The 13,767-nt window shown below is 45.0% G+C and overlaps 1 protein-coding gene across 1 annotated transcript in view; it reads right to left on the bottom strand.

Annotated features, from left to right (window-relative positions):
• LOC143766271 (uncharacterized) overlaps positions 1-11,888 on the bottom strand; it is a 64,591-nt gene extending 52,703 nt beyond the window's left edge. The window contains exon 1 of the mRNA XM_077253816.1: positions 11,767-11,888. Coding sequence (XP_077109931.1) covers positions 11,767-11,859 — 93 coding nt within the window. The 5' untranslated portion in view covers positions 11,860-11,888. The remainder of the gene's footprint in view (positions 1-11,766) is intronic.
• Between the last annotated feature and the right edge of the window lie 1,879 nt (positions 11,889-13,767).

Below are 13,767 nucleotides of genomic sequence, written 5' to 3'. Positions count from 1 at the left end.
GAACTTTAACCAACGACCAGCAATATCACAGCAGGATCCTGATCGCTGCTGCCTGTCACACTCAACGATATCGCTAGCCAGGACGCTGCAACGTCACGGATCGCTAGCGATATCGTTTAGTGTGAAGGTACCTTTAGACCATTTTGAAGAATTAGGAGCAAATAGTTACAAGGCAAAAAAGAAAAAGTGACTTAAAAAAAAAATACAACAAAAATGAAGAATTTAGACCCAAACTTTCTGGCATGGAGCCCGTTATACCAGGAGACCAGATCAGACAGAGGTTCTGTCATAAATATTCAGATAGATTTTTTTCCCACACACTGAGTGAAAAAAAAAAAATCACTTATCTGCACTGCCGCATCATAGGACATTGGTTCGAGTGCGGTCCATTATTTTGTAAACCGCACTGGGACTGAAAATACCATCTTATCAGTTCTGAAAAAGGAGGAATCATCCAGTCTATTCAGCGTTCCCAGGTAACATGCACCAAGCAACGATATTGCAAATCTTGGAAAAAAAATTTTTTTATGAAGTATATTTTATCATGTTCTCTGCTATTTTAGGGTACTGTCACACAGTGGCACTTTGGTCGCTACAACGGCACGATCCGTGACGTTGCAGCGTCGCTTGATTATCGCTCCAGCGTCGTAGACAGCGGTCACACTTTGCAATGCACAGCGCTGGAGCGATAATTTCATGACGTAGTTGCGATGTAGAAGTCATACGGGACATTGGGAATATCGTGCACACCTTTGTCACACGATGCAATCATGCCGCCACAGCGGGACACTTGACGACGAAATAAAGTTTCAAACGATCTGCTACGACGTACGATTCTCAGCGGGGTCCCTGATCGCAGTAGCGTGTCAGACACAGCGATATCGTAACTATATCGCTGGAACGTCACGGATCGTGCCGTTGTAGCGACCAAAGTGCCACTGTGTGACAGTACCCTTAGGGTACCGTCACACAGCGACACTTTGGTCGCTACGACGGCACGATCCGTGACGTCGTAGCGTCATGTGATTATCGCTCCAGCGTCGTACACTGCGGTCACACCTTGCAATGCACGGCGCTGGAGCGATAATTTCGCGACCAACGATGCCGAAGTCCCCGCTGGTAACCAGGGTAAACATCGGGTTACTAAGCGCAGGGCCGCGCTTAGTAACCCGATGTTTACCCTGGTTACCAGCGTAAACGTAAAAAAAACAAACAGTACATACTTACATTCCGGTGTCTGTCCCCCGGCGTTCTGCTTCTCTGCACTGTGTAAGCACCAGAGCCGGAAAGCAGAGCGGTGACGTCACCGCTGTGCTCGCTTTCCGGCCGGCAGGCGCTCACAGTGCAGAGAAGCTGAGACGCCGGGGGACAAACACCGGAATGTAAGTATGTACTGTTTGTTTTTTTTTACGTTTACGCTGGTAACCAGGGTAAACATCGGGTTACTAAGCGCGGCCCTGCGCTTAGTTACCCGATGTTTACCCTGGTTACAAGCGAACACATCGCTGGATCGGTGTCACACACACCGATCCAGCGATGTCAGCGGGTGATCAAGCGACGAAAGAAAGTTCCAAACGATCTGCTACGACGTACGATTCTCAGCGGGATGTCTGATCGCAGTAGCGTGTCAGACACAGCGATATCGTATGATATTGCTGGAACGTCACGAATCGTGCCGTCGTAGCGATCAAAATGGCACTGTGTGACGGTACCCTTAAGGTACCTTCACACGAAGCGACGCTGCAGCGATAGCGACAACGATGCCGATCGCTGCAGTGTCGCTGTTTGATCGCTGGAGAGCTGTCACACAGACCGCTCTCCAGCGACCAACGATGCCGAGGTCCCCGGGTAACCAGGGTAAACATCGGGTTGCTAAGCGCAGGGCCGCGCTTAGTAACCCGATGTTTACCCTGGTTACCAGCGTAAAAGTAAAAAAAACAAACAGTACATACTCATCAGCGCGTCCCCCAGCGTCTGCTTCCTGACACTGACTGAGCTCCGGCCCTAACAGCACAGCGGTGACGTCACCGCTGTGCTTTCACTTTCACTTTAGGGCCGGCGCTCAGAGTGTCAGGAAGCAGACGCTGGGGGACACGCAGGTGAGTATGTATTTTTTTTTTTTTACTTTTACGCTGGTAACCAGGGTAAACATCGGGTTACTAAGCGCGGCCCTGCGCTTAGGAACCCGATGTTTACCCTGGTTACCAGTGTAAAACATCGCTAGTATCGTTGGTTTTGCTTTCAAACACAACGATACACAGCGATCGGACGACCAAATAAAGTTCTGAACTTTATTTGGCGACCAGCGACATCACAGCAGGATCCTGATCGCTGCTGCGTGTCAAACGAAACGATATCGCTAGCCAGGATGCTGCAACGTCACGGATCGCTAGCGATATCGTTTCAAAGTCGTTTCGTGTGAAGGTACCTTTAGATTCACATATATATGAACTAAAGCTGTGCAATGAAAGCTATTGAATGTTAAATAGACTGGTGAGTCACCTCCTGGTGTCTGACAATTAGCATAATTGATTGCTTAAGCTGATATGTGCAGACTATATAACTCTGTTCATTTTTGAAGTACCCTACCTGAGGAAGGCTATTTTTAACAACTATATAGCCGAAACGCGTTATTTTATTCTGAATAAGTTTTCCAAGACTTGCAATATGGTTGCTTGGTGTATGTTACCTGGGAGCACTGAATAGACTGGATGATTCCTCCTTTTTCACTTCACGGTCTCCTGGCTGAGAGATCCGTTGTATCCAGACAGCTGCTGCATACCAGGGAAACCAGGCATCTTGTTCGGACCTTTTAGGTCAATATGCTATGATGCAAGCTACACACAAGGTGAGCATGTTTAACCTACATATTTGAGGTGAACGAAATTATTTACACTTAGATCTGCGCCCCGATCTCTTCTTTCCCTCCATTCTCCCTAGACCCTGTAGCCTTGAGGTCCTGTATACTCTTGTCTTATCGCTTCTGATTTACCAACATACCGCATTTTTCGGACTATAGCACACACATTTTCCCCCTAAAAAATGTGAGGAAAATGGGTGGGTGCATCTTATAGTTGAAATGCAGACTTACCGGCAGTTACATAGTTATTAAGGTTGAAGGAAGACTGTAAGTCCATCTAGTTCAACCCATAGCCTAACCTAACATGCCCTAACATGTTGATCCAGGGGAAGGCAAAAAAACCCCATGTGGCAAAGATTAACCACCATGGGGAAAAAAATTCCTTCCCGACTCCACATACGGCAATCAGACTAGTTCCCTGGATCAACGCCTTATCAAGGAATCTAATATATATACCCTGTAGTATTATACTTTTCCAGAAAGGTATCCAGTCCCCTCTTAAATTTAATTAATGAATCACTCATTACAACATCATACGGCAGAGAGTTCCATAGTCTCACTGCTCTTACAGTAAAGAATCCGCGTCTGTTATTATGCTTAAACCTTCTTTCCTCAAGACGTAGAGGATGCCCCCTTGTCCCTGTCTCAGGTCTATGATTAAAAAGATCATCAGAAAGGTCTTTGTACTGTCCCCTCATATATTTATACATTAAAATAAGATCACCCCTTAGTCTTCGTTTTTCCAAACTAAATAGCCCCAAGTGTAATAACCTATCTTGGTATTGCAGACCCCCCAGTCCCCAAATAACCTTGGTCGCTCTTCTCTGCACCCGCTCTAGTTCAGCTATGTCTTTCTTATACACCGGAGACCAGAACTGTGCACAGTATTCTAAGTGTGGTCGAACTAGTGACTTGTATAGAGGTAAAATTATGTTCTCCTCATGAGCATCTATGCCTCTTTTAATACATCCCATTATTTTATTTGCCTTTGTAGCAGCTGCCTGACACTGGCCACTGAATATGAGTTTGTCATCCACCCATACACCCAGGTCTTTTTCATTGACGGTTTTGCCCAGAGTTTTAGAATTAAGCACATAGTTATACATCTTATTACTTCTACCCAAGTGCATGACCTTACATTTATCCCCATTAAAGCTCATTTGCCATTTATCAGCCCAAGCTTCTAGTTTACATAAATCATCCTGTAATATAAAATTGTCCTCCCCTGTATTGATTACCCTGCAGAGTTTAGTGTCATCTGCAAATATTGAAATTCTACTCTGAATGCCCCCTACAAGGTCATTAATAAATATGTTAAAAAGAAGAGGGCCCAATACTGACCCCTGTGGTACCCCACTGCTAACCGTGACCCAGTCCGAGTGTGCTCCATTAATAACCACCCTTTGTTTCCTATCCCTGAGCCAGCTCTCAACCCACTTACACATATTTTCCCCTATCCCCATTACTCTCATTTTATGTAACAACCTTTTGTGTGGCACCGTATCAAAAGCTTTGGAAAAGTCCATATATACTACGTCCACTGGGTTCCCTTGGTCCAGTCCGGAACTTACCTCTTCATAGAAGCTGATCAAATTAGTCTGACATGAACGGTCCCTAGTAAACCCGTGCTGATACTGGGTCATGAGGTTATTCCTCTTCAGATACTCCAGTATAGTATCCCTTAGAATGCCCTCCAGGATTTTACCCACAGTAGAGGTTAAGCTTACTGGCCTATAATTACCGAGTTCAGTTTTTGCCCCTTTTTTGAATATTGGCACCACATTTGCTATACGCCAGTCCTGTGGTACAGACCCTGTTATTATGGAGTCTTTAAAGATTAAAAATAATGGTCTATCAATGACTGTACTTAGTTCCTGCAGTACTCGGGGGTGTATCCCATCCGGACCCGGAGATTTGTCAATTTTAGTGATTTTTAGACGCCGCTGTACTTCCTGCTGGGTTAAGCAGGTGACATTTAATGGGGAATTTTTATCACTAGTCATTTTGTCTGCCATGGGATTTTCTTTTGTAAATACTGATGAAAAAAAGTCATTTAGCATATTGGCTTTTTCCTCATCCACCATTTCACCCAGACTATTTTTAAGGGGGCCAACGCTGTCATTTTTTAGTTTCTTACTATTTATATAGTTAAAGAATATTTTGGGATTATTTTTACTCTCTCTGGCAATGAGTCTCTCTGTCTCAATCTTTGCTGCCTTGATTTGCTTTTTACAGAATTTATTTAATTTTCTGTATTTATTTAATGCCTCCTCACTACCTACTTCCTTTAATTCTCTAAATGCTTTATTTTTGTCCCTTATTGCGCCCCTTACAGCTCTATTTAGCCATATTGGTTTCCTCCTATTTCTAGTATGTTTATTCCCATACGGTATATACTGTGCACAGGTCCTATCCAGGATGCTAATAAATGTCTCCCATTTTCTTTGTGTATTTTTGTGTCTCAGGATATCGTCCCAATTAATTGCACCAAGATCCTCTCTCATCCGTTGGAAATTTGCCCTCCTGAAGTTTAGTGTCCTTGTCACCCCCCTACTACCCATCTTATTAAAGGTTACATGAAAACTTATTATTTTGTGATCACTATTCCCCAAGTGACCCCCAACCCTTATATTTGATATGCGGTCTGGCCTGTTGGTTAATATTAGGTCTAGCAGTGCCCCCCTCCTTGTTGGGTCCTGAACCAGTTGTGAAAGGTAATTGTCTCTCATAGTTGTCAAAAACCGATTACCTTTGCTGGAACTGCAGGTTTCTGTTCCCCAATCTATTTCAGGGTAGTTGAAGTCCCCCATAATAATGACTTCTCCTTGAGTCGCAGCTTCATCTATTTGCTTTACGAGGATATTCTCCATTGCTTCCATTAGTTTTGGAGATTTATAACAAACCCCTATCAGTAATTTATTATTTTTTTCCCCTCCCCTTATCTCCACCCACAGGGACTCTACATTTTCATTAAATTCACCTATATTATCACGCAGGATGGGTTTTAAGGATGATTTTACATATAGACACACCCCTCCCCCTCGCTTATCTGTACGGTCATTTCTGAACAGGCTATAGCCCTGCAAGTTAACAGCCCAGTCATGGCTCTCATCCAGCCACGTCTCAGATATCCCCACCATGTCATAATTATGCTCCAACAACATTAGTTCTAATTCATCCATTTTGTTGGCGAGGCTTCTGGCATTAGTATACATGCACTTGATGTTACTCTCTGTACCTCTATTCTTTCTTAAATTACTAACTGTTCTAACCCCACCCCCCATGCCACCGCCACCCCCAACTTCCTTATTTGTGCCCAGGTCTCTATCTGCACTATCTTCCCCTCCTATAAAATGAATACCCTCCCCCCCAATCCCTAGTTTAAACACTCCTCCAACCTTCTAACCAGTTTCTCCCCCAGCACAGCTGCACCTTCCCCATTGAGGTGCAGCCCGTCCCTAGCGTAGAGCCTGTAGCCAACTGAGAAGTCGGCCCAGTTCTGCAGGAACCCAAACCCCTCCTTCCTACACCAATTCTTGAGCCACTTATTAACCTCCCTAATCTCCCGTTGCCTCTCTGGCGTGGCACGGGTAGTATTTCGGAAAATACCACGTTGGAGGTCCTTGCTTTCAGCTTGCAGCCTAATTCCCTGAAATCATCTTTAAGGACCTTCCACCTACCTCTAACTTTGTCATTTGTGCCAATGTGCACCATGACCGCTGGGTCCTCACCAGCCCCTCCCAGTAATCTGTCCACCCGATCAGCGATGTGTCGGACTCGAGCGCCAGGTAGGCAGCACACCGTCCGACGATCCCTGTCTTTGTGACAGATTGCCCTATCTGTTCCCCTAATAATTGAGTCCCCCACTACCAGCACCTGTCTGGCCTGCCCTGCTCTCCTTTTTCCCTCCTTACTGGAGCAGTCACTCCTCCGGCTTTCAGAGGACATGCCTGGCTGCAGCAGTGCTACCCCTGTACTGGCACCCCCCTCATCTGCCAACTTAGCAAACTTATTGGGGTGTGCCAGATCAGGACTAGCCTCCTCGAGCGCCAGGTAGGCAGCACACCGTCCGACGATCCCTGTCTTTGTGACAGATTGCCCTATCTGTTCCCCTAATAATTGAGTCCCCCACTACCAGCACCTGTCTGGCCTGCCCTGCTCTCCTTTTTCCCTCCTTACTGGAGCAGTCACTCCTCCGGCTTTCAGAGGACATGCCTGGCTGCAGCAGTGCTACCCCTGTACTGGCACCCCCCTCATCTGCCAACTTAGCAAACTTATTGGGGTGTGCCAGATCAGGACTAGCCTCCCTGGCACTCTTCCCTCTACCCCGCCTTCTATCTGTCACCCAGCTAACTGCCACACTGTCCTGCAGCTCCATCCTACCATCCCCCTCCTCATCTATCCCATTGAGCGTCTGCTCTGTGAGCAGAAGACTCCTCTCCATATTGTCTATGGATCTCAGTGTTGCCAGCTGCACATTTAGATCCAGTATCTGGGTTTCCAAATGCACAATGTGCTCACATCTCGCACAGCAGTATGCACCCTCGACCGGCTGGTCAAGGACTGCATACATGTGGCAAGATGTGCACTGGATGGCATTAACAATTGTGGCGCACATTTCCTAATGGGGATTGCACCACACAGAAACGTTAATTAAAAATAAATACAAAGTATTCATTAAACCAAAAAAAAAAAACAAAAAAAAAAACAGAAGCAATTCCTCCCTTGGAAACTCCCTGATTCCAAAGTCACTGTGGTGTGGCAGAGGTGCGGCTGCGGCAGAGGTGCGGGGATGATGAGGTGCAGTGAGCGGTATGGTGTGAGCAGGGTCCCTTCCACAGGTGAGGTCCGGTATCCAATGTGAGCAGCAGAGCCGGGTGAATCACAGGTTTCTCGATGGTGGCGGTCATCTTCCTGAGGCCACGCGTGCGCAGATGGAGTGCTCTGCTTCCTGTGGATTCAGGAAAATGGTCACGGGAGGCCGCGCGTGTGCAGATGGAGATCGCGGCGGACATTTTCCTGAAGCCGAGTTCGCAGATTTAGATATCGGCTTCAGGAAAATGGATGCAGCGATCTCCATCTGCGCATGCGCAGCCTCCCGCGGCCATTTTCCTGAAGCCCCGGGAAGCAGAGCACTTCATCTGCGCACGCGCGGCCTCAGGAAGATGGCCGCTGCCGCCACCGAGAAACCGGTGATTAACCTGGCTCTGCTTCTTGCCTTTGATACCGGGCCGCAGCGTCACCTCACCTGTGAAAGGGACCCTGCTCATGCCATACCCCTCATTATCCCAGCACCTCTGCCATCGCCACACCACTGCTGCAACCCCCCATGGACACCAGGCCGTGGCATCGCCCACCTAAGCAGGAAGGGACCCTGCTCAGGTGCACCCCATACCGCATCACCGCACCTCTGCCGACACCATGCCTCCTGTGACCCTGCTCTGCCACGGCCAGCCCTCAGGTAAGATACTGTAAATTCGGACAATAAGATGGACCCCCATCTTATAAAAATATTTTTTTCTGCAATTTTCACCCCAAATTTGGGGTGCGTCTTATGGTCCGGTGCAACTTTTAGTCCGAAAAATACGGTAATTGCCACTATCAGTCTCCGACCCTGGCCTTTAAATGACACTGTCTTGGTGGGGAGAATTATCTGCTGCGCTACTGGTAACTAAATATTCCAAAAGTGTGACATGGTAAAGTTTGTGGATTAATTCTCATATTTTCTAACTATCAGGAAATGTAGATACCCTGTTTCCCCCAAGATAAGAAGGAATTTTTGGCCTTTTAGGAGTAGTCTTGAAATATAAGCCCTACTCCAAAAATAAGCCCTAGTTGCGGTTCAATGAGGAAGTGTCCAGGCAGCTAAAAGTTAACGAATATCAAATATAAGGGTTGGGGGTCATAAAATAATACGTTTTCATGTATCCTTTAATAAGATGGGTAGTAGAGGGGTTACAAAGACACTAAACTTCAGGAAGGCAAATTTCCAACGGATGAGAGAGGATCTTGGTGCAATTAACTGGGACAATATCCTGAGACATAAAAATACACAAAGAAAATGGGAGACGTTTATTAGCATCCTGGATAGGACCTGTGCACAGTATATACCGTGTGGGAATAAACATACTAGAAATAGGAGGAAACCAATATGGCTAAATAGAGCTGTAAGGGGCGCAATAAGGGACAAAAAGAAAGCATTTAGAGAATTAAAGGAAGTAGGTAGTGAGGAGGCATTAAATAAATACAAAAAATTAAATAAATTCTGTAAAAAGCAAATCAAGGCAGCAAAGATTGCGAGAGCCCAATCACTTGTCATTTTTTTTGTTTAGGGTCTGGCAAGTGCCATCCTTTTGGGGGTGGGGGCATCTGCTTTCTTTTATAATTTTAAAAATGGAAATTATGCAAATTGTCTCTTCAGAGAGGGAGAGCGCTAGAACTCTAGTGCCACCTATTGGAAGGTAGCAATCCTACAAGTCAATGTTGACCCTTTAACGAGCCTTGTCACATGACTTAGGATAATAGCCAAACCAGAATATCAATTTGCAGACACTGTGTTTTGGGGTACTGCCCCTCGTCAGTGGAGTGGAGATCTGTTTTGGCTGTGTGAGGCGTCAGACCGTTATCCAAGAAGAGACAATTTGCATAATTAGCATATTACCCAGTGGAGCATTGCGGCTTTAAGTCTCCTCATCTCGGCATGCTTAGCATGTCGATCTCTGCAAGGAGAAATGATACTACTTGGATAACGGTCTGACGCCTCTCACACAGCCAAACCAGATCTCCGCTTTGCACTGACGAGGGGCAGTACCCCGAAACACAGAGTCTGCAAATTGAGATTCTGGTTTGGCTATTATCCCAAGTCATGTGACAAGGCTCGTTAAAGGGCCAAAATTGACTTGTAGGATTGCTACCTTCCAAAAGGTGGCACTAGAGTTCTAGCTCTCTTCCTCTCTGAAGAGACAATTTGCATAATTAGCATATTACCCGGAGGAGCATTGCGGCTTTAAGTCTCCTCATCTCGGCATGCTTAGCATGTCTACCTCTGCAAGGAGAAATGATACTTTTTGGATAAAAAATGAAATTAAAATATAAATACTGTATATACTTAGCCAGTAGATGGCACCCCATACTATGGAGAAAAAGCAATAGTGGGAATAAATGTCCTCCTCAAAATTCATAGGATCTCACAATGTCAACTGAATTACAGCAAAACGTTTTACTAGGTCGTTAAAATGAAAAAGCAGTGCTGCCTAAAAAAGGGAAAAGGGGCTCCAGCTAGGGTATGTAACCCGTGGCATAGAGTGGAGGCCCATCCTTTTATAATAGAACACAAGAGTCAAAGAAAGTTGAAATCCTGGTCCACCATCCTCTAGTGAAATCCCGGATCGGAAAAACCATCCAAGGCAGGGCCAGACTGGCCATCTGGCAAATGCCAGAAGGGCCTGTCTGTCTGGTCATGGGCCGCCTTGTCTGCTACGTTGTTAACAGAATCGGTGTTCTCAAGACATCCATACTGTTAAGAGTTGTGACGGAGCACAAAGTCGCTGACTCCGTCACTTGCCCCAGCAGGCCACGGGTATCATTAGAAATATTGGTCTTGTAGAAAATCTTCCTTTCCTCCATCCAGGGTAATATAAGTAATATATCCCATCTGGTTCATCTGGACGGGGACAGCACGGGCCTGTGTGATTTCAAATGCCAGGACTGAATTTCAGCCCCAGTCCGTACCTGACCGAAGGTATGGGATCACAGATAACAGCGAGACATCTAACCACACACATCCATATGTCAATGCGGATCCGGGTAACAAGTCTACACCTCTTCTCCCAGTGTCCACTATTGGCTGCACTGCTGATGGCCTGACTCAGAGAGGTATCACCAGTATCTGTTGGTTACATAGGACTGTAGGGAACAACTCCTACATTATCTGTATTCAAAAGACTTATCACTGTTATCCGTGGTGTTACATAGGACTGCAGGGGACATCTACTACATTATCTATACTCAGTAATCACTTATCTGTGGTGTTACATAGGACTGCAGGGGACATCTACTACATTATCTGTGGTGTTACATAGGACTGCGGGTGAGGCCTACTACATTATCTGTGCTCAGTGTGTTATCACTGTTATCTGTGGTGTTGCATAGGACTGCGGTATCTGTGCTCACAGAGTTATCACTGTTATCTGTGGTGTTACATAGGACTGCAAGTGACATCTACTTTACTATCTGTGGGTTTACATAGGACTGCAGGTAACATCTACTACATAACAGTGATAACTCTCTGAGTACAGGTAATCAATGGTGTTACATAGGACTGCACGGGACATCTACTACATTACCTGTGCTCACAGTTATCACCTTGTTATCTGTGTTGTTACATAGGACTGCAGGTAACATCTAGTACATTATCTGTGGCGTTACATAGGACTGCAAGTTATATTTATTGATGGTATGTCCTTAGCGCATTATCACGGTTATCTGTGTGGCGGCTTTTCATCCTTTGCTAGAGCAGCATAATATACGTCTCGTGGTCTGGGCCGCTGATCTCTTCTGACCCTAATGCCCTCCTAGTCACCATAATCCCACAGAATGCAAAAATAGTGATCAAAGACGAAAATAAAGACTAGAAATAAAGCCGCAAACATAAGGAAGAGAAAAACCTTGTGGGAAAATAATATCTCCCAGACACCCAGGACTGCAGAGCCCGATCTCAGGGTCTCCGGGTCACAGGTCAGAGCCCAGCGACCAGCAACTGGGGAGAACGTGTGTATTCAGGGGGGAAACATGGAAAACGGAACAGCACAGAGATGGTAAAGGCCATTTATTATATGGGGAGGAAAAATGGCCGTGTGTGACCAGCGGCTAATCCTGATAGAGAATAATGGGGCCCCAGCACCTACCTCCACCTGCAGAGCCGCACTCCTCATGTAATGGCAGCTAGCGTCTAGATTGGAGTTGATTTCTTGTGGGGAGGAGTGATTCCTTGGAGTCATGATGTCACCGGAAGGGGCGGGGCCTCCTTCAGTCCAATGGTTGAGCCTAGATAGAGTGTATGGGCTCCTTCCTGGTTTCCTGACTGCAGCCCATACAGTGTAGCCGGCTCACTGTGAAGATGCTAGACTGTATGGGCTCCTTCTAGGTATATATTATTGTAGATATAGACTGTATGGGCTCCTGTCAGGTATATATTATTGTAGATACAGATTGTACGGGCTCCTGTCAGGTATATATTATTGTAGATATAGACTGTACAGGCTCCTGTCAGGTATATATTATTGTAGATATAGACTGTACGGGCTCCTGTCAGGTATATATTATTGTATATACAGACTGTACAGACTCCTGTCAGGTATATATTATTGTAGATATAGACTGTACGGGCTCCTGTCAGGTATATATTATTGTAGATATAGACTGTACGGGCTCCTGTCAGGTATATATTATTGTAGATACAGACTGTACGGGCTCCTGTCAGGTATATATAATTGTAGATATAGACTGTACGGGCTCCTGTCAGGTATATATTATTGTAGATACAGACTGTACGGGCTCCTGTCAGGTATATATTATTGTAGATACAGACTGTACAGGCTCCTGTCAGGCATATATTATTGTAGATACAGACTGTACGGGCTCCTGTCAGGTATATATTATTGTAGATACAGACTGTACGGGCTCCTGTCAGGTATATATTATTGTAGATATAGACTGTACGTGCTCCTGTCAGGTATATATTATTGTAGATACAGACTGTACGGGCTCCTGTCAGGTATATATAATTGTAGATATAGACTGTACGGGCTCCTGTCAGGTATATATTATTGTAGATACAGACTGTACAGGCTCCTGTCAGGTATATATTATTGTAGATATAGACTGTACGGGCTCCTGTCAGGTATATATTATTGTAGATATAGACTGTACGGGCTCCTGTCAGGTATATATTATTGTAGATATAGACTGTACAGGCTCCTGTCAGGTATATATTATTGTAGATACAGACTGAACGGGCTCCTGTCAGGTATATATTATTGTAGATACAGACTGAACGGGCTCCTGTCAGGTATATATTATTGTAGATACAGACTGAACGGGCTCCTGTCAGGTATATATTATTGTAGATACAGACTGTACGGGCTCCTGTCAGGTATATATTATTGTAGATACAGACTGAACGGGCTCCTGTCAGGTATATATTATTGTAGATACAGACTGTACAGGCTCCTGTCAGATATATATTATTGTAGGTACAGACTGTACGGGCTCCTGTCAGGTATATATTATTGTAGATACAGACTGTATTGGCTCCTGTCAGGTATATATTATTGTAGATATAGACTGTACGGACTCCTGTCAGATATATATTACTGTAGATATAGACTGTACAGGCTCCTGTCAGGTATATATTATTGTAGATATAGACTGTACGGGCTCCTGTCAGGTATATATTATTGTAGATACAGATTGTACGGGCTCCTGTCAGGTATATATTATTGTAGATATAGACTGTACGGGCTCCTGTCAGGTATATATTATTGTATATACAGACTGTACAGACTCCTGTCAGGTATATATTATTGTAGATATAGACTGTACGGGCTCCTGTCAGGTACATATTATTGTAGATATAGACTGTACAGGCTCCTGTCAGGCATATATTATTGTAGATACAGACTGTACGGGCTCCTGTCAGGTATATATAATTGTAGATATAGACTGTACGGGCTCCTGTCAGATATATATTATTGTAGATACAGACTGTACAGGCTCCTGTCAGATATATATTATTGTAGATACAAACTGTACAGGCTCCTGTCAGGTATATATTATTGTAGATATAGACCGTATGGGCTCCTGTCAGGTATATATTATTGTAGATACAGACTGTACAGGCTCCTGTC

Source organism: Ranitomeya variabilis, chromosome 4, assembly GCF_051348905.1.
Source record: "Ranitomeya variabilis isolate aRanVar5 chromosome 4, aRanVar5.hap1, whole genome shotgun sequence".
Classification (NCBI taxonomy): Eukaryota; Metazoa; Chordata; class Amphibia; order Anura; family Dendrobatidae; genus Ranitomeya; species Ranitomeya variabilis.
Note: the sequence above shows the minus strand (reverse complement) of the source record. Positions and strands in the feature narration are given on the sequence as shown.